This window comes from Microtus oregoni, unplaced genomic scaffold, assembly GCF_018167655.1.
Source record: "Microtus oregoni isolate MIOR12 unplaced genomic scaffold, Mior012 000008F_ref0000371, whole genome shotgun sequence".
Classification (NCBI taxonomy): Eukaryota; Metazoa; Chordata; class Mammalia; order Rodentia; family Cricetidae; genus Microtus; species Microtus oregoni.
In genome coordinates, this window is record NW_024543067.1 from 36,672,143 (window position 1) to 36,698,923 (window position 26,781).

General features: G+C 39.6%; 1 protein-coding gene across 1 annotated transcript; it reads left to right on the top strand.

The window, feature by feature from the left end:
- Positions 1–23,961: 23,961 nt before the first annotated feature.
- Positions 23,962–24,927, top strand: LOC121451351 (olfactory receptor 867-like). The gene has a single exon (XM_041656819.1). The coding sequence runs from the start codon at positions 23,962–23,964 to the stop codon at positions 24,925–24,927; it is 966 nt and encodes a 321-aa protein (XP_041512753.1).
- The last annotated feature ends 1,854 nt before the right edge of the window (positions 24,928–26,781 follow it).

The window sequence follows — 26,781 nt, forward strand, 5'->3', positions numbered from 1 at the left end:
AAATAGGACACAAAACTAGAAGACAAAACCTTTGAACTTCAGCCGGGCGGTGGCAGCGCACACCTTTAAACCCAGCACTCGGGAGGGAGAGGTAGGCGGATCTCTGTGAGTTCGAGGCCAGCCTGGTCTACAAGAGCTAGTTCCAGGACAGGAACCAAAAAGCTACGAAGAAACCCTGTCTCGAAAAATCCAAAAAAAAAAAAAAATCTTTGAACTTCCTATTTAAAAGCAAACACAACAACAAAGTAATTGAGGAAAAAATTTCCTCAATTTATAAGGTAAATGTCAATTACCTTATAATGCATAAAGAAGCTTCTCTGATGAGGAATGAGAGATTCATTTGTCTGTGGATATAGCAAGAAATCAGTATGAACTGTTTTAAGATATCAGGTTCAATTAAGTTCTTCCCATGGAAATATGCCCTATCCTCAGGGCATATCAGAAATTCATTAAAACTCATGGAGTAGGCCTTAGGTTTTACTAAAATGTGGTTGGCTGCTATCATAATATCAGTGCTATTGCACCAATAAGCATTTTTTCAGGCTACTTGTGTTGTAGCTTGCAGATCTCTCAGCTGGATGAAGTTGACGATTCCCCCCACCCCCAAATAATGTGGATATCACATTCCAGCAATATAAAAGCTGGAGTTATCAAGGTCTGTCACATCACATTGAGAAAGGACCAAAGCCCTCTCACCCCGTATCTAGGCTGAGCAATGTATCCCTCCATAGGGAATGGAATCCAAAAAGCCAGTTCATGCAGTAGGGATAAATAGTGGTCCCGCTGCCAATGGCCCCACAAATTGTCCAAGCCACAAATCTGTCACCCATATTTAAAGGGCCTAGTTTCATTTTATGCAGGTTCCCCAACTGTCAGTCCAGAGTCAGTGAACTCCCACTACCTTGGGTCAGCTATTTCTGTGGTTATCCCCATTATGGTCTTGATTCCTTTGCTTATATTATTGCTCCTCCCTCTCTATTTCTGAACTCCAGAAGCTTGAACCAGTGCTTAGCTGTGGTTCTCTGCATCTGTTTCCATCATTTATACTATGAAGGTTCTATGATAACAGTTAAGGTAGTCGTCGATCTGATTACAGGGGAAGGGCAGTTCAGGCACCCTCTTCACTATTGTTTATCGCCTTAGCTGGGGTCTTCCTTGTAGATTCCTGGGAATTTGCCTAGTTCCTGGTTTCAGAATAACCCCATAATGACTCCCCCAATCAAGATATCTCTTTCCTTGATTTCACTCTTTTTCCTTCTTCCAACTCAACCAGGAGATTCCTCATGTTCTCCTTCAACTCCCCTTCTTCTCTTGCTCCTCTCCTTACACCCTGCTCACTGGCCACCACACTTCAATTTACTTCTGTGCCAGTCATTCAAGGCTACTTCCCACTTTCTCTTCAGTAAGGTTCAGTGTTGCTGAATTTATGTTGAGGTTTTTGAACCATTTAGACTTGAGTTTTGTGCATGGGGATAGATATGGGTATATTTGCATTCTTCTCCATGTCAACAACCACTTATGCCAACACCATTTGTTGAAGCACCAAGTTCCCAGCCCTGAGTGTGTGCACACTTGGCTGTGAAATTGATGCCCAGAGCCTGTTTGTGAGGCATGTGATCAGTCTAGTGACCTTATGTCCTGGCCACAGCCCAGGGAAGGCATCTAAGGTTCTTTGAACCTTGCTTCAGAAACTCTGAATGTTCTTCAACCCCTGAATTTGCTCCACAAACAAGAAGCAATTTGGCGAAAACTATGCCCAAATTTTCAAAATGGTTGTTTACAAATGTTTATTTTCATTTCAAAAGGGTTGAGCATAAATGATTAATTGTGAAAGTCAATTTCTAAAATAAATAAGGGGGATATTATATAGAGATGAATACCTGGCATTGGTATGGATCTTGAAACAAATTTTGGTAAATTTTGTTATACTAAATATATGTATATACAATACAAGGTATATATATCTGCTCTTCTTTAAGGTATTTTTTTAAATTTTTTTTATTAAGAAAAGGAGAAAAAAAACAAGTTTCCACCTCCTCCCAGCCTCCCATTTCCCTCCCCCTCCTCCCACCCTTCCCCCCCTCCTCCCACCTCTCTCCATCTCCCCCCACTCCTCTCCCCCTCCCTCTCCGGTCCAAAGAGCAGTCAAAGTTCCCTGCCCTGTGGCAAGTCCTAGGTCCTCGCCCCTCCGTCCATATCTAGGAAGGTGAGCATCCAAACTGGCTAGGCTCCCACAAAGCCAGCACATTAAGTAGGAACAAAATCCCGTGCCATTGTCCTTGGCGTCCCATCAGCCCTCATTGTTCGCCATGTTCAGAGAGCCCAGTTTTATCCCATGCTTTTTCAGTCACAGTCCAGCTGGCCTTGGTGAGCTCCCAATAGATCAGCCCCACTGTCTCAGTGGGTGGGTGCACCCCAAGTGGTCTCGACTTCTTTGCTCATGTTCTCCCTCCTTCTGCTCCTCATTGGGACCTTGGGAGCTCAGTACAGTGCTCCAGTGTGGGTCTCTGTCTCTATCTCCATCCATCACCAGATGAAGGTTCTATGATGATATGCAAGATATTCGTCAGTATTGCTCTAGGATAGGGTCATTTCAGGTTCCCTATCCTCAGCTGCCCAAGGAACTAACTGGGGACCTCAGCTTGGGCACCTGGGAGCCCCTCTAGGGTCAAGTCTCTTGCCCACCATAAAGTGGCTCCCTTAACTAAGAATTGTGGTTCCATGCTCCCCTGTCCAACCTTCCTTCATCCCAATCCTCCTGTTTCCCCAAGTCCCCCCACTCCTTCCCTTCTAACTTTTCTCTCCCCATCTCCCCTTACGCCCATCCCACCCCACCGCCAAGATCCCAATTTTCTCCCCGGCAATTTTGTCTACTTCCCATAGCCAAGAGGATAACTATATGTTTTTCCTTGGGTTCCCCTTCTTACTTAGCTTCTTTAGGATCACCAATTGTAGACTCCGTGACCCTTATTTATGGCTAGAAAACAATTATGAGTGAGTACATCCCATGTTCATCTTTTTGGGTCTGGGATACCTCACTCAGGATAGTGTTTTCTATTTCCATCCATTTGCATGCAAAATTTGAGAAGTCATTGTTTTTTACCGCAGCATAGTACTCTAGTGTGTATATATTCCATACTTTCTTCATCCATTCTTCCATTGAAGGGCATCTAGATTGTTTCCAGGTTCTGGCTATTACAAATAATACTGCTATGAACATAGTTGAACAAATGCTCTTGTCATATGATCGGGCATCTCTTGGGTATATTCCCAGGAGTGGTATTGCTGGGTCCAGGGGTAGGTTGATCCCGAATTTCCTGATAAACCGAAACACTGATTTCCAAAGTGGTTGCACAAGATTGCATTCCCACCAGCAATGGATGAGGGTACCCCTTCCTCCACAGCCTCTCCAGAAAAGGCTATCATTGGAGTTTTTTATTTTAGCCATTCTGACAGGTGTAAGATGATATCTCTAAGTTGTTTTGATTTGCATTTCCCTGATTGCTAAGGAGGTTGAGCATGACCTTAAGTGTCTTTTTGCCATTTGAACTTACTCTGCTGAGAATTCTCTGTTCAGTTCAGTGCCCCATTTTTTAATTGGGTTAATTAGCATTTTAAAGTCTAGTTTCCTGAGTTCTCTATATATTTTGGAGATCAGACCTTTGTCTGTTGCGGGGTTGGTGAGGATCTTCTCCCAGTCAGTAGTTTGCCTTTTTGTCTTGGTGACAGTGTCCTTTGCTTTACAGAAGCTTCTCAGTTTTAGTAGGTCCCATTTATTCAATGTTGCCCTTAATGTCTGTGCTGTTGGGGTTACACATAGGAAGCGATCTCCTGTGCCCATCTGTTGTAGGGTACTTCCCACTTTCTCTTCTATCAGGTTCAATGTGTTCTGACTGTTAGTGAGGTCTTTAATCCATTTGGACTTGAGTTTTGTACATGGTGATAGATATGGGTCTATTTTCATTCTTCTACAGGTTGACATCCAGTTATGCCAGCACCATTTGTTGAAGATGCTTTCTTTCTTCCATTGCATACTTTTAGCTCCTTTATCAAAAATGAGGTGTTCATAGGTTTGCGGGTTAAAACCCGGGTCTTCTATACGATTCCATTGGTCGACTTCTCTGTTTTTATGCCAGTACCACACTGTTTTCATCACTGTAGCTCTGTAATAGAGCTTGAAGTCAGGGATGGTAATGCCTCCATACAATCCTTTATTGTATAGGGTTGTTTTGGCTATCCTGGGTTTTTTGTTTTTCCATATAAAGTTGATTATTGTCCTCTCAAGATCTGTGAAGAATTTTGATGGAACGTTGATGGGGATTGCATTGAATCTATAAATTGCCTTTGGTAGAATTGCCATTTTTACTATGTTGATCCTCCCAATCCAAGAGCAAGGGAGGTCCTTCCATTTTGTGGTATACTCCTCAATTTCTTTCTTCAATGCCTTAAAGTTCTTGTCAAATAGATCTTTCACTTCCTTGGTTAGAGTTACCCCAAGATATTTTATGCTGTTTGTGGCTATCGTGAAAGGTGAAGCTTCTCTGATTTCCCTCTCTGCTTCCATATCCTTTGTGTATAAGAGGTTGACTGATTTTTTGGAGTTGATCTTGTATCCTGACACATTACTAAAGGTGTTTATCAGCTGTAAAAGTTCTTTGGTGGAGTTTTGGGGGTCGCTTATGTACACTATCATATCATCTGCAAATAACGAAAGTTTCACTTCTTCCTTTCCAATTCGAATCCCTTTGATCCCCTTCTGCTGTCTTATTGCTATTGCTAGAACTTCAAGCACTATATTGAAAAGGTATGGCGAGAGTGGACAGCCTTGTCGTGTTCCTGAGTTTAGTGGGATGGCTTTGAGTTTCTCTCCATTTAATTTGATATTAGCTGTCGGCTTGCTGGATATAGCTTTTATTATATTTAGGTATGACCCTTGTATCCCTAATCTCTCCAATACTTTTATCATAAAGGGATGTTGAAATTTGTCAAATGCTTTTTCAGCATCTAATGAAATGATTATATGGTTTTTTTCTTTCAGTTTATTTATATGATGGATTACATTGATAGATTTTCGTATGTTGAACCAGCCCTGCATCCCTGGAATGAAGCCTACTTGATCATAATGGGTAATTTTTCTAATGTGTTCTTGGATTCAGTTTGCCAGTATTTTGTTGAGGATTTTTGCATCAATGTTCATGAGTGAGATTGGTCTATAATTCTCTTTCTTGGTTGAGTCTTTGTGCGTTTTGGTATCAGAGTAATTGTAGCTTCATCAAAGGAATTTGGCAATGCCTCTTCTGTTTCTATATTGTGAAATACATTAAGGAGTATAGGTATTAGGTCTTCTTGGAAGTTCTGGTAGAATTCTGCATTGACACCATCTGGTCCTGGGCTTTTTTTGGTAGGGAGGTTTTTGATAACCTCTCCTATTTCTTCGCGACTAACAGGTCTATTTAGATTGTTCACCTGGTCCTGGTTTAACTTTGGTATATGGTATTTATCTAAAAAAGTGTCCATTTCCTTTACATTTTCCAGTTTTGTGGCATATAGGCTTTTGTAGTAAGATCTAATGATTCTCTGAATTTCCTCTGTGTCTGTGGTTATGTCCCCCTTTTCATTTCTGATCTTATTAATTTGCATATTCTCTCTCGGCCGTTTGATTAGTTTGGATAGGGGTTTGTCAATCTTGTTGATTTTCTCCAGGAACCAGCTTTTTGTTTCATTGATTCTTTGGATTGTTTTCTGTGTGTCTATTTTGTTGATTTCAGCCCTCAGTTTGATTATTTGCAGTCTTCTACTCCTCCTAGGTGAGTCTGCTTCTTTTTTTTCTAGAGCTTTCAAGTGGGCTGTTAAGTCTCCAATGTGTGCTTTCTCTGTTTTCTTTAAGTGGGCACTCAGTGGTATGAACTTTCCTCTTAGGACTGCTTTCATAGTGTCCCATAAGTTTAAGTATGTTGTTTCTTTATTTTCATTGAATTCCAGGAAGACTTTAATTTCTTTCTTAATTTCTTCCTTAATCCAGGTATGGTTCAGTAGTTGAGTGTTCAGTTTCCATGAGTTTGTAGGCTTTCTGGGGGTAGCATTGTTGTTAAATTCTAACTTCAATCCATGGTGATCTGATAAGACACAGGTGGTTACTAATATTTTTTTGTAACTGTGTAAGTTCGCTTTGTTACCAAGTATGTGGTCAATTTTCGAGAAGGTTCCATGAGCTGCAGAGAAGAAGGTATATTCTTTCCTATTTGGGTGGAATGTTCTATAGATGTCTGTTAAGTCCATTTGATTCAATACCTCCATTAATTCTCTTCTCTGTTAGGTTTCTGTCTGATTGACCTGTCCATTGGTGAGAGAGGAGTGTTGAAGTCTCCTACTATTAGTATGTGCGATTTGATGGCTGCCTTGAGTTTTAGCAATATTTCTTTTATGTACGTGGGTGCTTTTATATTAGGGGCATAGATGTTCAGGATTGAGACTTCATCCTGATGAACTGTTCCTGTCATGAGTATAAAATGTCCCTCTCCATCTCTTCTGATTGATTTAAGTTTGAAGTCAACTTTGTTAGAGATTAGTATGGCCACACCTGCTTGTTTCTTAGGTCCATTTGCTTGATAAGCCTTTTCCCAGCCCTTTACTCTGAGTAGGTGCCTGTCTTTGTGGTTGAGGTGTGTTTCTTGTAAACAGCAGAATGTTGGATCCTGTTTTCGTATCCAATCTCTTAGCCTGTGCCTTTTTATAGGTTAGTTGAGTCCATTGACATTAAGTGATATTAATGACCAGTGGTTGTTAACTCCGGTCATTTTTTTAGTAGTAGAGTTTGTGTGTTTCCCTTCTTTGATTTGTGTTGGTGAAGGGTCTCTAGATGTCTGAGTTATTGTGGTCATTGTTGGACTCCTTGGTTAGTGATTTTCCTTCTATTACTTTCTGTAAGGCTGGATTTGTGGCTGCGTATTGTTTAAATTTGTTTTTATCTTGGAAAATTTTATTTTCTCCATTTATAGTGAATGAAAGCTTGGCTGGGTATAGTAATCTGGGCTTGCATCCATGGTCTCTCAGTTTCTGCAGTACATCTATCCAGGACCTTCTGGCTTTCATGGTTTCCATGGAGAAGTCAGGTGTAAGTCTGATAGGTTTACCTTTATAAGTAATTTGGCCTTTTTCCTTTGCAGCTCTTAATATTCTTTCCTTATTCTGTATCCTTTGTGTTTTGATAATTATATGGCGAGGGGATTTTTTTTTTGATCCAGCCTATTCGGTGTTCTGTATGCTTCTTGAACCTTCATAGGTATATCCTTCTTTAGGTTGGGAAAGTTTTCTTCTATAATTTTATTAAATATATTTTCTGGACCATTGAGCTGCACTTCTTCTCCTTCTTCTACTCCTATTATTCTTAGGTTTGGTCTTTTTATTGTGTCCCATATTTCCTGAATGTTTTGTGATGAGAGTTTGTTGGACTTACTGTTTTCTTTGATCAGTGTGTTTATTTTCTCTATGGTATCTTCAGAATCTGAGATTCTTTCTTCTAATTCTTGTATTCTGTTAGTTTTGCTTGTTTCTGTAGACTCTGTTTGTTTACTTAAATTTTTCATGTCCAGCCGGCCCTCTGTTTGTGTTTTCTTCTTTGCCTCCATTTCAGTTTTCAAATCTTGAACTGTTTCCATTATCTGTTTGATTGTTTTTCCTTGGTGTTCTAGGGTATCATTCACTGATTTATTCAATTCTTCAAACTTTCTGTTATACTTCTCATCCATTTCTATTAGGGCATTTTTTACATGCTGTTTAAGGGTGTCAATCGCTTTCATGAAGTCAATCTTTTCTACTTTTTCTTGATTAAGGTGTTCATGTCCTCCCGTTGTGAGGTCGCTGGTTTCTGGTGGCTTCATGTTGCTTTTCAGCTTGTTGGGCGAATTCTTGCCTTGGCGTCTGCCCATCTCTTCTTCCAAATGCTCCCTTATGGATCTTCTTTTACCGGATCAGGTCTCCTTGCCTACCCAACGCTGGCTCTCCCCAACGTTGGCTCTCCTGGTGCTCAGAGATCAGTTCCCCGTCCTGGTTGGGCAGCTTGCAAACAAAGCGCCTACACTGCTTGGTGCAGGCAGGCCATAGAAACAAAGGAACTCCCGCCCGCTTGCGTGCCCCTAGGATTCAGACCCAGTGCCCAGACAGGCTGGGCTGGGTGATGTTATGTGCCGAAAGAGGGTGGTGGGGCCGAAGTGGAGAGGGTTCTGGATGGAAGCTGGGTGGGCTAGGAAGAATGAGGCGGTATGCAGGGAGTAGAATCCCTGCAGAGAGCCTAAGAAGGATAGGGGGCCAAGGAACCTCTGAGCTCCCCATCCCAGGCTGGCGCCGGGCGGGGCCAGAAACTCACCCCAATGCTGGCTCTCCTGGCGTGAGAGCTTTTCCACAGCTTTTATACCGAACATAAAAGGGGGAGAAGGTAACAAAAGACTTTATTAACATGATACAAAGGATAACTCGCATAGTCAATTGCTTTACTCTCTGAGACATCAAATCATTAGCATTCTGTAGTCTAGGCAGAAAGATGCTCTCGGTCAAGTATTCTGAAGAGTGCCCCTCCCCAGGTAACCTCATAGGTACAAAGGAGCTAAAGTCATTTGAATATCCTGACCACCTGTTAGAATGGCATGGAGCTATTGTAATTTCAAAAGAACCAAGCAATCACATCCTGAGTTGGATGTACAGCTATGCTTGTCAATCTCCAAACTCTCTGACTATTAGACAAGGATGGGCCTGCATTTTTTGGCCTCCACAGGATATGACATTGATAGGCCAAGCATTAAGAATAACAATTAATATTCCTGAGGATGCCTATGTGTTTGTCTTTGGATTCGCCTTATTTAGCTTCTCTAGGAACATGAATTATAGGCTCAATGTCCTTTATTTATGGCTAGAAACCAAATATGAGTGAGTACATCCCATGTTCCTCTTTTTGGGAGGCATCCTCAGGAATATTAACCTTCATCAGGCGATGAAAGGAGACAGAGACAGAGACCCACACGGGAGCACCGGACAGAAATCTCAAGGTCCAAATCAGGAGCAGAAGGAGACGGAGCACGAGCAAGGAACTCAGGACCACGAGGGGTGCACCCACACACTAAGACAATGGGGATGTTCTATTGGGATCTCACCAAGGCCAGCTGGCCTAGGTCTGAAAAAGCATGGGATAAATCTGGACTAGCTGAACATAGCGGACAATGAGGAATACTGAGAATTCAAGAACAATTGCAGTGGGTTTTTGATCCTACTGCACGTACTGGCTTTGTGGGAGCCTAGGCAGTTTGAATGCTCACCTTACGAGACCTGGATAGAGGTGGGCAGTCCTTGGGCTTCCCACAGGTCAGGGAACCCTGATTGCTCTTCGAGCAGATGAGGGGGGGGGGGGGACTTGATCGGGGGAGGGGGAGGGAAATGGGAAGCGGTTGTGGGGACGAGGCAGAAATCCTTAATAAATAAATAAATTAAAAAAAAAAAAAGAATAACAATTAATAAATGGACCTCATGAAGTTGAAAACTTCTGTACATTTAAAGACACCATTTTCTGGCAAAGTGTCAACCTATTGAATAGGAAAATACCTTAAAATTATTTTCTGATGGAGGGCTAGTATATCAAGCATATAAAGAACTACAGAAACACCAAGGGGAAACAAGTAAAAGTGAGGTAGATAACAAGGCAGAGTGTTCTCATATGATGAAAGACAAATGGCTGAGGAACACTTAAGGAAGTGTTCAATATCCTTTCTATCCTGAAAATGTATATTAAGACTGTTCTTTTCTCTACTGAGAATGGCCAAAACCAGTAAAACAACAGTACTGTGTGAGCCCACCAACTCCCAGCTCTCTCTCTCTCCCACATTGCCAAATATTATATTCAGGGCCTCATCCCAGCCCCCGGCACCCATCTTTGGAATGGAGCAGGAAGCTCCATTTCAAGCCCCATTCTCTAGCAGTTGCCTTGGTCAGGACTCCACCTCCATTAAAGTCCACCAAGCAGAGACCCCGTCCCAGGGAGGATCAGGACCACTCCCACGGGCTACTTAGGCTGCCCCCCAGAGAATGAACATGTGGTTTCCAGGTTTTGCGTGGTCTCCCCTTCTCTCTCTCTCCCCCCTCCATGCTTTCCCGGTCACCCAAGAGGAGTTTATTGAACAAGGACATCTTTTATTTGGTTTGATTTGGTCTGATTGGAATTATTTGCATCAGTGGAGAGGCTCATTTTAAGGAATATTCCTAATATACGGAGATTCCCCCTGCGGGGGGAGGGTTTATTTTTTCACAGGCCCAGAGTCACTGTGTTGGAAAATTCCCTTCTCGCATGTGCTCTCCACCAGGCTAAGATCAGGTTCATCTTGATGAGTTTCCCTTTTGGAATACACGCAGGTAGAGTCCTCCGAGGTGGGGGGAACATTTGCACTTCCTTATCTTGTCGATTTTTATGCTTTCCATTTAAGTCGCAGCCATGCCAAAAGCCTAATTCAAGTGGCAAGCCAGGCCTCACTGAGATGGGACTTGGATGGTTAGTGACCTCTACCACTCATTTCTCATGAACCCCCCCCCCGTTTTTGACTCAAGAGCTTTGTCCAGTGGACACATTGTGACACGCTTGAGTCCCAGTTGGCATGGGCTTCTAAATGGGTTCTTGTAATTATAAGCCAAATCCTCAAATGCCCTTCAGCTGCCTTTTACAAAAATCCTTTTAAATTCAGGCTATTGAACGTCTAATGTAAAAACAAACAAGGTTCCAAAAGCCATGCTTTCTAGATGTGTGCTCCTGCTCTCCTCCCCCTCTCCTTCCCCCCCCCCTTGCTACTTTAGTTGTTTGCTGTTTGTCTCACTCTGGGATTCTCTAAAAAAGACCTGCTTCTTCTGTCCTTCCACTCTAATACTGTATAGCTCTTCAGTCCTTTTCTTCTTTTCCCTTCTTGCAGTGTCTGCTAATCCAGTGTGCTTCCTTGGCTTCTGCCATCTACCTATGCCTATGCCGGAATTTTTTTTTAAGATTTATTTATTTATTAAGTATAAAACATTCTGCCTCCGTGTATGCCCACACGCCGGAAGAGGGCGCCAGATCTCATTACAGATGGTTGTGAGCCACCATATGGTTGCTGGGAATTGAACTCAGGACCTCTGGAAGAACAGCTGGTGCTCTTAACCACTGAGCCATCTCTCCAGCCCTATGCCGGAATTTTTAAGTTGATCAACTGACACAAGTTTCTAAAATTTTTTAATTTATCTGTCTCTTAGAATCATGTGGCTCCAGTATGTCCATGTGAGTATGTGGGTGTGTTTTCATAGTATGCTTGATTTATATTTTTGTGTGCTTGTTTTAAGATCAGTAAAATTTATAACTCCAGATTATAACAGCTCTGAAAAAATACAAACATGCGGGTAACCCCCATTTAAACCCCACCACCATCTTGGATACAAGTACCTACATGTGCTAGTATTCTTTGACTTAATAAATATCCCTTTTAGTCTTCTTACATTTACTAGCATTGGTAAGGTATAACTGATTGGATAAAATACATGTCTATATTTAGCTTATATGCCAAGTTTAAATATAACAAGGACTACTACCCAATTCTCAAGGGCCTTTAGAGATCTGAGAGTATGGCATTTAACAAAAGAGCTTCTATCACAGAGACATGCCAGCTCCCACAGCATCCTATAGCTCCTCAAAAAGACCTTCCACCTCCAGGCTTGCCTTTGGGTTTGGCAAAGCCACCCACACAGCAAAAAGTGGCCTTCTACCTCTTCAGCTTCCTGGATGCCACCAAGAGAATCAATCATCTCATCCTGCCAAAACAGGTAGAGTAAACCTTCACTCTAAAGTAAAATTTTCAGGCCGCTTGTACTCAGAAGCTAACAGCAAGCACTGTTTCTAGGCTAGTGTTCTCCAAGGACTAAGGAGAGACTTGGGATTGCCTGTGTAGCTAAAAAAGCTGTCTTATTTTTTTTTTCATTTATCCCCCTTTGATCTGTCTAATGGCATTTGATGACTTAAGGTACTGGTAGCTCATTACTTCATTTGTTTTAAGTTTTCTGCTAAAATACAGGTAGGTGTGTTTCTTTAACAGGCTTCATAGTCCTCATAGTTCAGGAAGGACTAACAGGTTTCAGGAGTATATTCAGAGGTTCAGAGTTTCTAATTGCCTTTAATTATCTTCTAATATGCTTATACCTTTTAACCTAAAGCAATAGCATTTTGCTATGACACCAAGATGTAAATCTGTTCCAGCTGCCTTACAGATACCTACAGGTTCCTGGAAAAAGTTCTGCTACTGTATCAAAAAAACTGGTCTGATAAAAACTAACAGTCTCCTGAGCCTGTTTTAACCCCACCAATTTTCAATCATATTTTACAGATTGCTCCTGCTGTCTGAGCCAAGATTAACTTACAAAGCACTCTCCAAACAACACCAACAGCTGCATCAGCTTCTGGGACTTCACTGTTGGGACCAACACTCCTGTATCAACGACACTTACTAATTAAAATCTGGTTTTATTTGCTATTGTGTCACACTTATAACCTGAGTCTCACATGTACAACCAAGGCACTTCTCTGTCCCATTCTTTCTTGCAGTTAATGATTTCCCATGACTAGCCCTATCTGTAAGGCCAATAATAACAGTACTTTTTCTCCTAGCCACCTGCCTTCTCTCCTCCCTCAAGAAACAGCTGTCTGAGAATTCCAGGATGACAGTAAACTGGATACCGCTCCAGCCACACCTCTCACTGAACATGAACCTGCCAACTCCCTGCTCTCCCCTCCCCCATGTCATCCAGACTTGAGCCAAGGAGCCTAAATTATTTGGTTTAGGGCCTTCACCTCAGCTCACGGGCACTCCCTTACCCAAAAAGCCTGGAATGTTTACTCAAAAGTATCACCCCAGCTCCCTAACACCCCTTTATACAAAGAGTCTGGAATATTATATTTGGGGGCCTCATCCCAGCCCCTGGCACCTATCTTTGAAATGGAGCATAAAGTTCCATTTCAAGTCCCCTCCCCTAGGATTTGCCTTGATTTCAAGTCCCCTCCCCTAGGATTTGCCTTGGACTCCACCTCTGGGAAAGCCTGCAAAGTGGTGACCCTTTCCCAGGGAGGGTCAGGACCACTCCCACAGGCTGTTTAGATTGCCAGAAAGAGAATGAACACATGGTTTCCGGGTTTCACATGGTCTCCCCTTCTCTCTCTCTCCCCCTTGCCATGCTTTCCCAATACCACCCAGGAGTACTGCATTAACCATGAGCATCTTTGATTTAGTCTGATTTAGTCTGATTGGAATTATTTGTGTCAATGGAGAAGCTCATCAAAAGAACTATTCCTAACAGTACCTATTAGCATGGATGAATACTTAATAATTTCTAATGAGAATGAAAACTGATACAGCCACTATAGAAATCAGTATGGAGGTTCTTCATGAAGCTAATATATATTTTATCTGTCTCGAGATCCAGTTATATCATTCTTGGGCATTTACTCAAAGTATACATACTTAAGAGATTCTGATCTCTCTTCTTACTTCCACAAGCACCTTCAAACATATGATGTACACACACAAGCACACACATGCACACACATGTACACACATAGTAATATGATAAAAAATTAAGAAAATAAATGAAAAATTATGAAAAACAAGGAAATGAAAGTAATAAAGGATTTATAATTCTTTAAGAACCAACTCTTATGGAATATATTTATTGTTATACCAAAAATGAAATAATTATTTTAACTTCATTTTTGTGAAGAGACACCATGACTAAAAAATTTTATAGAAAAAACCGTTTAATTGGAGACTTGCTTAGAATTTCGGAGGGTTAGCTTATTGTCACTGTTTAAAAGTCCAAAATCTTTTCTGAAACTCAAGGCAATCTCTTAACTGTAACACTATATACAATCAAAATTTAAAAGTAGATCACATACTTCCAGCATATAATGTCACAGAATACGCATCACTATTCCAAAAGAGAGGATGGGGAACATAGTGAGGAATACTGGGCTAAAACAAACTAAAAAGCAACAGGGCTATCTTTAAGTTTTGCACTGCCGTGTTAGATGTCAAGCTCTCCTCAGAGCTCTAACTCCTTTCGATTTTGTTGACCGCAGCACATTTCCTTCTCTTGGGCTGGTCGCATCCCTTTTATCAGCTTTTCTTGGCAGGCATCCCTGACTCTAGTATCCCAACACCTCCATGCTGGGACATCCCTGATACATGCCTGGCCCATGCTACTTTCCTTAGTAGTGGGGAGAGATTCCGTATCTCTTTTCTTGTATTTAACTCTAAAACCAGAGCCACAAAACAAGTTATTTTGCTTCCTGCAGCAGCAACTCAGGCCCCTCTTTCAATTACATTTGCATTAGTTTTGTGTTGTTGCTTTTTTCCTTTACTGTCTAAGCTTTCTTTTAATTCCTTTTCACAAGCTGGAAACATAGAGGGTGGGGACTTACCCTAAGGTTGTCACTCCCTGTATTTTTTATTCACTTATGAATCCAGGCTTTTTAAAAATTAATTTAAGTTTTTTAAATCTCATTGAGCACTGTACTTGCTTCCAACATTACATTTGCTTGTATTTTTTTTCTTTTCAAACTGTGTGTTTTGTATTTCTTTTAGACTGTTTGTTCATTTTCTTTTTTTAATGTTTATTTATTTATTTATTATGTATACAATATTCTGTTTTGCGTGTATGCCTGCAGGCCAGAAGAGGGCACCAGACCTCATTACAGATGGTTGTGAGCCACCATGTGGTTGCTGGGAATTGAACTCAGGACCTTTGGAAGAGCAGGCAGTGCTCTTAACCGCTGAGCCATCTCTCCAGCCCTGTTCATTTTCATTATAGATCTGTATAAGAGAAATGACTAATACTCACTGTTTGATTGAAAGCATCACTCTAGCTCCCTAACACCCCTTTATACAAAAGTCTGGAATGTTATAGTCAGGGGCCTCATCCCAACCCCCTGGCATCTATCTTTGAAATGTTGGGTAGAAGGTTTCATTTCAAGACCCCTCCCCATGGAGTTGCCTTAGTCCAAACTCCACCTCTGAGAGAACCTGCCAAGCAGTGACTTCTCCCCAAGGAGGATCAGGACAGCCCAACAAATGGTAACTCCTCCCCAGGGAAGGTCAAGACCATTCCCAAAGGCTACTTTTTTTAAACATTGAGTGGAACCAAAAAATTATCTCTTTGCACGCATAAAAATTTTCATTAAAATGTTGAGTACCAACAATTTGCCAAATTTGGTTCTAGATAGGATGTGCCAAGTAGTCAGGGCTCTGTTCTCTGGAGAGTCTAGCTGCAAAATATGCCCCCATGGGCTCTGAGCCACCATCTCTACGGAGACCATAGGCTGGCAAGCTAAATAATGGTGACTGTAAAAAGTAAAAGCTGAGATTTGAATTTTGAAAGTTAATCTGAAGTCCTCATTTTGACATAGGGTAGTGGACTGAGGAGTCTCTATTCTGCTAGAGGCATCAAGAATTAGTGACAATATAATGGCTTTGTTGGCACATGCAAGCAGGTTACATTTTCAAATGTAATTAGCATTTCCCAATGGTATACATCTCTAGAGAAAGGGAAAGGAAGAGCCAGGTGGAAACAAACTTACCCAAACCAATGATTTAGTTGGTAAGATTTACAAAGTTTAGATAGTATTTCCACATATAGAAGGATGGCAGCATGTCTGAACACACAAGGGTGGGAGAGAGTAGGAGGAGCTGGGAGTGTCTCAAATAGCTGTCAAGTGGACAAGCAGCAGCGTCCTGAGATAACTTGGGGTAATGAGAAGGCCAGACCATGACACTATATAAAACTCAAATTTTATCTGATGATAAAACGAATCACCAAAAACTTCAGGACAAAGAATGGGATGTTAGATAAGCAACCTAAAAGGGAGAAACTATTTACCCAGGACAAGCACCCAGCAAGCTCATGTTAAACTTTGAATATAGTGACAATTATTGTTCCTGGCTTTTAAGCATCCATCTGGAAGCCATGTAGACTATGAGCATAAGAAAGAGAGATTGATAAAGAGGACTTGAATAGCTGGAAATGGGTATGAAGAGACAAAGAGAAATGCCCCCCATATGAAAAGGAAGGAAGGAAGGATGGAAGGAAGGAAGGAAGGAAGGAAGGAAGGAAGGGAAAATGGGGAAGGAAGGAAAAAGGAAACATATATGCAGACTGACCAGGAGACAGGGTAAAAAGGAAAAAAAAAAAACTAGAAATCCCAGCATGATTGTTTGGCAATATGATGGGGCTATTGGCTGAGTAACGAAGGGGTTGTATTATTCAAGGATATCTAGAGTCACAGAACTTATAGAAGGAATCTCTCTCATATATATAATGTGTATATATATGAGATATGTATATATATATACATATATGCATATACATATATATGAGATTCCACTAAATCCAAATACTTGGAATTTACACACACATACACATATATACAGATATATATATATATATATATATATATATATATATATACTTATATACATACATACATACATACATGGGAATTTATTGAGTTTATTTATGGGCTGCAATCTAGCAATGGCTAACTGTGATTAAAACTCCAAGATTATAGTACTTGCTCAGTCACAGGAGTCTAGTTGTCACATATATGCTGGAATCACAAAGAAGTAGACTCCAATGCCAGTGAAAAAAATGGATGTACTAGCAAGGCGAGGACAAGCAGGGGAAGAACAAACATGCCAATTTCCTTCTTCCATTGCCCTTCTAGCAGAAGGTGTAGCAGCTTCTTTTATTGTTTTATTAATAAATAAAATTTTGTGTCAGATATTAGGGCATTAACCTGGAAGATCAACACAATGTCAGGGGGAAAGGATCAGCAGCCTTCCTCTCCACCTTCTCAGAAAAGGCCCTTGAATCTTTCAAGCTCCTCCTTATTCTTCTCTAAGACTCCCGATCTTCCTCTGAGTCAGTCAGAAAGTCCTACGGTTCATTCAGCTGAATGTGAACTCCACTGTCTGAATCAAGGTTTAACACCATTGACTTTCTCGGAGCAACAAAACAAGTCTCTCACAACAAGAAGTTGTGGCCCAGATTAAAGGTGTGCCTTCCAGCCTCGAGATCTGGATAAAAGGCATGTTCTCTTCTTGCTTGGAGGTCTGAATCACAAGTGTGCCCTCAATTTCAGGACTATAGTTCATTTCAGACATAGACAAGTTGACAACCAAGAGTAGTCATCACAGGGGTGGACAAGGGAACTCTTACAAGGAACAGTGGGTGCCTATAGGACATAAAGATAATCACAACCTTTTATGTCCTAAGTCTTCAGTCTAACCTGAAGCAGAGATCATTTTAAGAGATGAATACAAACTTTAAGTTCAGCTCAAAACTCAGAGGTAGCAAATAGTCCCATTTCCTCTAGATTCCTAGAAAGTGAAGTGGAGCTGAGAATAAAGGGGTAGAGAGATGTGCTTTTGTCTTTCTTTGGTTTTGTGTGTTTGTTTTGTACTTGTCTGATACTTACTCAACTTGATTCTGTCAAGGCCTCATCTAGTCACTTTCCCTACCCATATAATCAAGAAACATCATTTAGAGATTTTCTTCAGAAATACCGATAAGCTGTAGATTTTAGCCAAGTCAGAGCCTTCTTTGAATCTCCTTTCTGCCCTGTTGGAGTTGCAAGCTTTAATGTTGGACCAGTGAAGACTCCTTATGACCTTCAGTTTTTCTCACAGCTAAAACGAGGTTTAAAACAGTGTTCATAAGGCTATTGGAAAATATAAGTGATGCATGTCAAGGTCTCTCCATATTTCCTGGAGTCCAAGAGTGATAGCCATGGTTAGATACATGCACGAGTCAAAGGTGTGTGTGCAAGCCAGTCATCACATCTTAGGGCGGCTACAGTTTCCAATAAGAAATAATGGGGCCTTCATTTAAGCTATTTGGTAAAAGCCCATATTACCAACAAAGCAATGGTCTTCACTGTCTCTGCGGGGAGATATAAGACATGGTTTTAGGAAAAATGCAACTAATTATTATCAAATTACATCTTTAAAACTTCTATCTTTTATCACATGAATTAATTCATTCATTTTGAGATTTTCTTTCCCACCCTGACAATTCAACTTTTCCAAAAAAACACTGACCACTGTCTCTCTTCTTCCAGAAGCCTCCTCTTCCTGGATAATTCCTCCATGAAGATTGTATCTATAAAAACTCTAACACAAGATATTCAGTTGCCATTTTTAATAGCTCACATAGCCTAGGTTGCCATATTATTGTACAGGAAGACCTGTAACCACCCAAACACCACCAAAAACATACCAATGTAATTTGCAGGAAACCCCCTGGTGAGTCCCTTTGAGCATGTTGGATTGAAGCTTGGTACCATAATGCATTTGTAAGTCTGTATTTTTCTGGTGAAAAATTTCTTGTTTACATAAGAATGCATTTATGCTCTTACAGTTGTGGAACTTCATTCTCAACCCTGTCCCTGGGGTGCAGCTCTATAACAGACCAGTAGGTTTTAGGACTTCCTGAAGTTCTTTCTCTTGGAAGACAGAGCAAGTAGAGAGTAAACAGGAGTAGAGGAGTAGGGAGGGTACCTTGGGAACATGGGTGATACAGAAACTAAACCCCCCGTAAATGGGAACAGCAACCGAGGAGTTATGCAGATCTGGGAAGAAATTTTAGCTTTGGGGAGTGATGGTGCCTCATTCCTGTAATCCCATTACTTGTGAACATAAGGCAGGAGGATTGGTGTGAGTTCAAGGCCAGCATGACCTACATACTGAGTTCTAGTATGTTATAAAGTAAAATACGGTCAAACACAACAAAACAAATGAAGTACCAACTCTCAAATAATGTTATTTTTTTACTATATTTTTTTTAAAAAATACCAATCCAAATTCCCAATTTTTCCCTTTCTCCCATTCCCTCCACACATCCTCCCACCCCTATGTATCCTGTGAAATTGTCAAAGTACAGATTTACTTAATGAAATAAGAATATGTGGAAGACGGAAAAGGTAGTTTTTCTAAGAGGATGATTTGTAACTGTGACTGCCTACACTGAAATATATATATATATATATATATATATATATATATATATATATAGAGAGAGAGAGAGAGAGAGAGAGAGAGATACAAATAAGAAAACAGATGATATGTCTTATGATTGTGAGAAGAAAAACTTCCAAAAGAAAGAAAGAAATAGTAAGAGTCAAAGTTGAAATGAATGAAATTAAATTTAAAAGAACACAAAAAATATTCAAGGGGAAAGCACTGATTTCATTTAAAAAAAAAATCCTGACTAAGGGTGTAGATTTGCAGAATACTTATGTAATGTGTGTAAGTTCCTGTGTCTAAATACCAATACCGCAAAAATGCAAATGAACAAGAAACAAAAACAAAATATAAGACATATTGAAAGATCTTAGCAAAAATAACCATGATGAGGAGAAAAAAAAGCATTTTAATACAATTTAAGTTTGAAGTGGGATTTTATAACAGACTATTAAATTCCACAGGAACATTAGACATTGTTTCAAAATTATAATCCATTATATTGGAAAATCTAAAAGAACTTGATGTGCTTACAGAAACATATAACCTACTGAAGTTGAAAACTATTCAGTTTAATAATACCTTATAAGATTGGTGCATGCAGAAAAGTCATACTGCAAATCAGTGGAATATTATTGTACCATGAAAAGTATAACTTCACATCAGTTGATGGCAAAAAATTAGATGGAACAGCAGGACAGCTTGTCAAGCCAAATGAGTTAAGCATCAAATAAAAGGTATTATGTGCTACTTGTATAAGTAGAAGATGAGAAAAGGGATAATATAAATACAGAGCAGAAGGAACTATGGAAGTCAGACTTATAGGTCAGAGTGGTAGATATGGTTACAATAGGACAGGGTGTACACATGAGCAAAGCAAGGTTTGTCTGTTAATACAGAAAACACTTCTCTCACCTCAACGGTTATAAGAGAAAGTTTATTCTGGATTCAACTATGAAAAACCACATTTTAGTACAACAGGTTTACAATACCTCAAATACCATTTAATGTTTTAACAGTTTCATAAAAAGTCTTACAGTACAGGAGCAAATCCACTCATAAATCATAAATCAAGATGCTTTCAAATATACTGGTAAAATTATAAGGTAGGTGATTATAGCCAAAAAGGAATGTTCTGTCTTAGGCCTCTGATATTGCCTAAAATTATTCTTAACGTTTAATGGAAGCTAAGGATCTATTTCTCTGATAAACATGTGCATGTTAGATCACACCCAGTGGTGGGTTGAAAATGCTGTTTAGGAAGCAAAGACAGCTGAAGATAATTTGATTTGGGGGTTACAAAAGGCCTACTCTCCACAATCATTGATATGCTAACCATTCTTGTAGAACTTTTAATGTTGGTGCAGCTTCACTTGTGAACTTGAGTTAAAGGCTAGCATAAAAATATAAAAGTGAAGATTATCAATATGTAACATTAAAATCTATCAATAATCATAATATCAAAAAATTTAGAAATCCATGGAGAAAAGGGATTCCTTGAACACTGTTCTCATTTGTTTGTTTGTTTGTTTGTTTGTTTTTCGAGACAGGGTTTCTCCATGTAGACCTGAATGTCCTTAACCATGTACTCTGTAGACCAGGCTGGCCTTGAACTCAGAGATCCATCTGCCTCTGCCTCCTGAGTGCTGGGATTAAAAGCATGTGCAACCATTCTCAGGCTAACCACTATATTTGAAATTATAAATAAGAAAGGAAAACAACAAATAAATACCAAATAACCACACTACCTAAAGATCTTTTAGGGTACAAGCCAAGAAAAATTAATATACCAGAGAAGTGTGTGTGTGTGTTTGTGTGTGTGTGTGTGTGTGTGTTAGCGTGTGTGCATGTGCATGTGTGTGTGTGTGTTGAAATAAACCAAATACAGTAAGGAAAATCGCACATGATCTTACTGATATTTGAAATTAGTCCAATTTGCCCTAAAGAAGTAAATGAGGGAATTATTAGTAGTCAGGAGAGTTTGAGCATCATATTAGATGAAACCATATCAAAGATTAAAAAATTATACTTGGTCAGAGGAATACAAAATAGTTTGTGCAGAAGAGTAAATATAATTAGTAATGATATATTCCTAAAATATGGCTCATATGAAATATTCTTATATAACAATTTTATGTATATGTTAATTCTCAGTTTTAATTTATGCCTAATATAAATTGTTCCCAGACATCGTACTTTATGGACAATAAAAGTAAGATATTATCTATCAAGTTAAATAATAAATTGAAAAACAAACCATGGAATATTGTGATACAAATGGTGTCATTTTTTGTAATAGAATAGATATAATATTTGACAATTTGGGGACTATTGTTAAAGGAGACTTTCTAAAGTTTGTCTTGGATTGATTTTTGTAGAACTGACACTATCTTTGGGTCAAAGAATGATTTTTAATTAAACCTAAATAAATGCTCTTTCTTGCAAAAAAAAATCAGTCTCCTTTTGTGATTAACTACACACACACAAAACTAACTAGCAGTTTTCAACTTTCCTTTGTACCCCAAGGGAACTCAATAGTTTGGGGAGTGTAAAGACAACAGATAATTTAACTAATGAGGCACTTTGAGAATCCAAACCCTGGGACATATGAAAGTTTTATAATGCCCCTTCTTCTTATTTATCTCTGACCTCTGTACTATGAAAACTCACCTGATCTTTCTGTAAACAGATGGTTGAGAAGAAACAGCTGCAGTAATGACCACTGGAAGAGCTGGTGTGCACCAATCAAGGCTTGCGGGGTAGGCTTGGAGCTCAGAGAGGATGTGTGTAGTGGGCTAGATCCTTGAAAGAGTGCAAACTGGAAAGTGTTTATTTGGTCTGTTATTACAAAGAGCCTGTACTTCAAAGACACTTTAGTTTTCAATGAGTCCCTTTTACAGATATTAATCTGTTTCTGTCTTTGCAATATTGGTTATTTTTCCAGTGTCACTTTCTAAAGAGTATCCATCTATTCTCCACTTCTTTATGGGATTTGTAGAATCTGGTAAGAATTCCTTTCCCAATTTCATACTCAGAAAGTACTCAAGATCCATTTCTAGAATTATGATTTTCTGTTCATCTCTTTAAAAATGTTAATGTATTTTAGTTTAAATTCGCGATACTTACATTTGTGTATAAATAATTGGAAGATTCCCCTTTTGTAGGTAATTTCTCAATATTTTACTTCAAATATTTATATTTATTCAAGTTCTATTGGGATCAGATGACTCGTCAAACAGCACCTGAATATGGGTGTGATGATTCAGAAAGAAAGACAAAAGACAGAAGATAGAGAGAGAGCTCTTGGTGAATACTGCAGCAGTCATGATTTATTTCTTATAGCCCTCTTATACCCAAAGCAAAAGGGGGCGGCAAAATACTTCCTTACCATGGTTCTAAGAGCAAGCTAACATAATCACCTCCTTAATACTCAAAATATATAGCAACCACTCCTTTGGTCAAACATCCTGTTATTTGGCCTTGAGAAGAAAGAACAAGCTTGAACTCTGACCTCCATTCAGGCTGGAATGGACTCACGGTGGGCTCCCACAAGCTCCTAAAGTTTAATAATCAAAATGTAATTCCTTCAAAATACAAATTATGGAACAGAACCATCAGGATTTCAGACTAACAAAGAATGTGAATCAGTCAATGTTACAGTGACAAAGAAAACACAGAAGACAATATGTGAATCTCATACCTTGTCCTTGAGGCCCTCATTTTCTGTTTCTTATTTCACAAGCCAAACGCCAGACTGATATCTTCATAGTGAAATTACATACTAGTCCCTCATCCTTGGATATTTCTCTCCATTTTTTTTTGCCTTTTGGTCTTTTCTCAAATGTTCCTATTTCAGGGAAGATACTACTATCCACTCTTTCACTCTCACAGGATAAACTATTTTATTCCTTTGCAGGTATTTTTTTCAAAGGCAAATAACATTCTCAGGCATTCATAATGTTAACACTTTCTTTCATGGAAAATTTAGTAACTTATATAAGTAAAAAAAGTCTTTTACTTTTCTTTGATGATTTGGTTTTAATTATATTTCAATATCTGTAATCAGATTAACTGATTATAAAGTTTTACCATTAGTGCTCCTCATTTTACAATAATAATCCAGTTTATGGACAGGGAAGAGCATATGAGAATGCACTCCCCCTACTTATTATAGTGATAGTGTGCTTCTTGTTTCATATTCTCATCTCTATAGACCACTGCTCTTTTCTCTTTCCAGACACATTCACTTGGAAGCAAGTGTTCAAAAGAAAGAGCTGTAGGAAACCTCATTGATTCAAAGTAGTGCAACAACTTTGTTGTATTTATGCCAGAAATACATCATCAATTCCTGCTGCTCCACAGAAGACCTTTTGGGTATTCTCAATGATAGTTATGCATGAGAAATTTAAGAAGTCACATAATTTTCTCAAGACTACATAGATGTCAATGGATGAACCAAGATTATGTTAAAGAAATATGGCAAAATTTTTAACTTGTAAATCATTGTTCAATATTTACTTTTGAAATTTTGTTATGCACCCAAAATAATTATCATAATAGAGCAGATTTATATTAGTAATAATAATATAAAAATGAAAACTGACATTTTCGAAATGTATTTCAAGTGTTTGTAGGGCTTATTGAAGAATAAATTTTCTATATTGGCTTATTTATAAAATTCCATTAATAGCAGTTTTAGAAGTTAAGGAAGAGAGATATTTGACTAAATACAAAAAGAATGATTACACATATTTAAAAATGGTTACAAAAAATCACTTGGTTAAGTAAATGAGAGTTGTTGTCATTATGAAAGATATGCTTTCACAGGTTATTTTGTGACTTGACAGTGGTATTAGTTGAAAACTCTCCTTATCTCATCTCTAACAGAAACAAAAGTTAAATGGAAACAGAGAACGACACAGTGATACCAGAATTTCTCATTGTGGGCCTCTCAGATAATCCTGAACTGCAGCCCATTATCTTTGGACTGTTCCTGTCCATGTACCTGGTCACAGTGCTTGGGAACCTGCTCATCATCCTGGCTGTCAGTTCTAGCTCCCACCTCCACACTCCCATGTACTTCTTCCTCTCCAACTTGTCTTTTATTGACATCTGTTTCGTCTCAACTACAATGCCAAAGATGCTGGTGAACATGCATTCACAGAGAAAAGGCATCTCTTACAGAGAATGCCTTACACAGGTATATTTTTTTAATACTCTAGTTGGAATGGATAATTTTTTACTTACTTTAATGGCCTATGATCGCTTTGTAGCTATCTGTCATCCCCTCCACTACACTGTTATCATGAGTCCTTGGGTATGTACACTTCTGGTCCTGATATTTTGGATCATCATGTTCTGGGTCTCCCTGACTCATATCCTATTGCTGAATGAATTGAAATTTTCCAGAGGAACTGAAATCCCACATTTCTTCTGTGAACTGGCACAAGTTATCAAGGTAGCCAACTCTGATACTCACGTCATTAATGTCTTTATGTATGTGCTGACTTCCCTATTAGGTGTGATTCCTATGATAGGTATCATTATGTCTTATTCACAGATTATCTCATCCTTGTTAAGGATGTCCTCTACTGTGAGTAAGTACAAAGCCTTTTCCACCTGTGGGTCTCACCTCTGTGTGGTCTCCTTGTTCTATGGGTCAGGACTTGGAGTTTACTTCAGCTCCTCTGTTTCTCATTCTCAGAGAAGAATGATTGCCTCATTGATGTATACTGTGATCAGTCCCATGCTGAACCCATTCATATATTGCCTGAGAAACAAGGATGTGAAGGATGCTCTTGGAGAACTAGTCAACAGAGTTGTCTCGTGTCCATCCATACTGAGAACTCTAAGACAAATTTTATGAACATACCTATCCTGGGTGCTGTTTTTCTATCATACACCACATGCCTAATTTACACTATTTAGAAATTATTTTTAACTTTTCAATTTTGTGTTTTTAACAGAAATTACTTTAATTCCCTAGGCATGCTGTTTAAAGATTGTAATTGTGCTTTTGGGATCTTTATGTAAATTGCTGTGAATTATGAAACATGAGATCATATGAGTTCATCCTAAATCATTTTGGAAGGTTATATTTTTTTACCTTAATTTGATAGTATTCTTGTTTTCCCTAAAGGAATTATGAAAATGTTCACATCAACACTATTCTCATATGAGTTCTTTTGCTAACATTCAACATATGTGATTTCACTCTGAAAACATTGTTGTATGTTTTATCATTTTTAATTTTTTTTAATTTTGAGATTATAGCTTAATAACATTCTTTATTTTCTTTTTTTTTATTGCGAAAAGAAGGAAACAAAACCTAAACAAAAAAACAAGTTTCCACCTCCTCCCAGCCTCCCATTTCCCTTCCCCTGCTCCCACCCTTCTTCCCCTCCTCCCACCCTTCTCCCCCTCCCCCCACTCCTCGCCCCCCCCCCCGCCCCCCGCCCTCTCCAGTCCACAGAGCAGTCCGGGTTCCCTGCCCTGTGGTAAGTCCTAGGTCCTCCCCCCTCCGTCCATGTCTAGGAAGGTGAACATCCAAACTGGCTAGGCTCCCACAAAGCCAACACATTAAGTAGGATCAAAACCCCCTGCCATTGTCCTTGGTGTCTCATCAGCCCTCATTGTTCGCCATGTTCAGAGAGTCCGGTTTTATCCCATGCTTTTTCGGTCACAGTCCAGCTGGCCTTGGTGAGCTCCCCGTAGATCAGCTCCACTGTCTCAGTGGGTGGATGCACGCGTCGTGGTCCCGAATTCTTTGCTCATGTTCTCCCTCCTTCTGCTCCTCCTTGGGACCTTGGGAGCTCAGTCCAGTGCTCCTGTGTGGGTCTCTGTCTCTATCTCTATCCATCACCAGATGAAGATTCTATGATGATATGCAAGACATTCGTCAGTATTGCTCTAGGATAGGGTCATTTCAGGTTCCCAATCCTCAGCTGCCCAAGGAACTAACTGGGAACCTCATCTTGGGCACTAGGGAGCCCCTCTAGGGTCAAGTCTCTTGCCCACCCTAAACTGGCTCCCTTAACTAAGAATTGTGGTTCCGTGCTCCCCTATCCACCTTTCCTTTATCCCAATTCTCCTGTTTCCCAGGTCCCCCCTCCTTCCCTTCTACCTTTTCTCTCCCCATCTCCCTTTACCCCCATCCCACCCCATCCCCAAGATCCCATTTTCTCCCCGGAAATTTGGTCTACTTCCCTTAGCCAAGAGGACAACTATATGTTTTTCCTTGGGTTCACCTTCTTACTTAGCTTCTTTAGGTTCACCTCTTGTAGACTCCGTGGTCCTTATTTATGGCTAGAAACCAATTATGAGTGAGTACATCCCATATTCATCTTTTTGGGTCTGGGACACCTCACTCAGGATAGTGTTTTCTATTTCCATCCATTTGCATGCAAAATTCGAGAAGTCATTGTTTTTTACCGCAGCGTAGTACTCTAGCGTGTATACATTCCATACTTTCTTCATCCATTCTTCCATTGAAGGGCATCTAGGTTGTTTCCAGGTTCTGGCTATTACAAATAATACTGCTATGAACTGAGAAGCTTCTGTAAAGCAAAGGACATGGTCACTAAGACACAAAGGCAACCTACTGACTGGGAGAAGATTTTCACCAACCCCACAACAGACAAAGGTCTGATCTCCAAAATATATAGAGAACTCAAGAAACTAGACTTTAAAATGCTAATTAACCCAACTAAAAAATGGGGCA

What these genes read in the sequence shown, in the direction of transcription:
- LOC121451351 (XM_041656819.1), top strand. Translation starts at nt 23,962, where the DNA reads ATGGAAACAGAGAACGACACAGTGATACCAGAATTTCTCATTGTGGGC.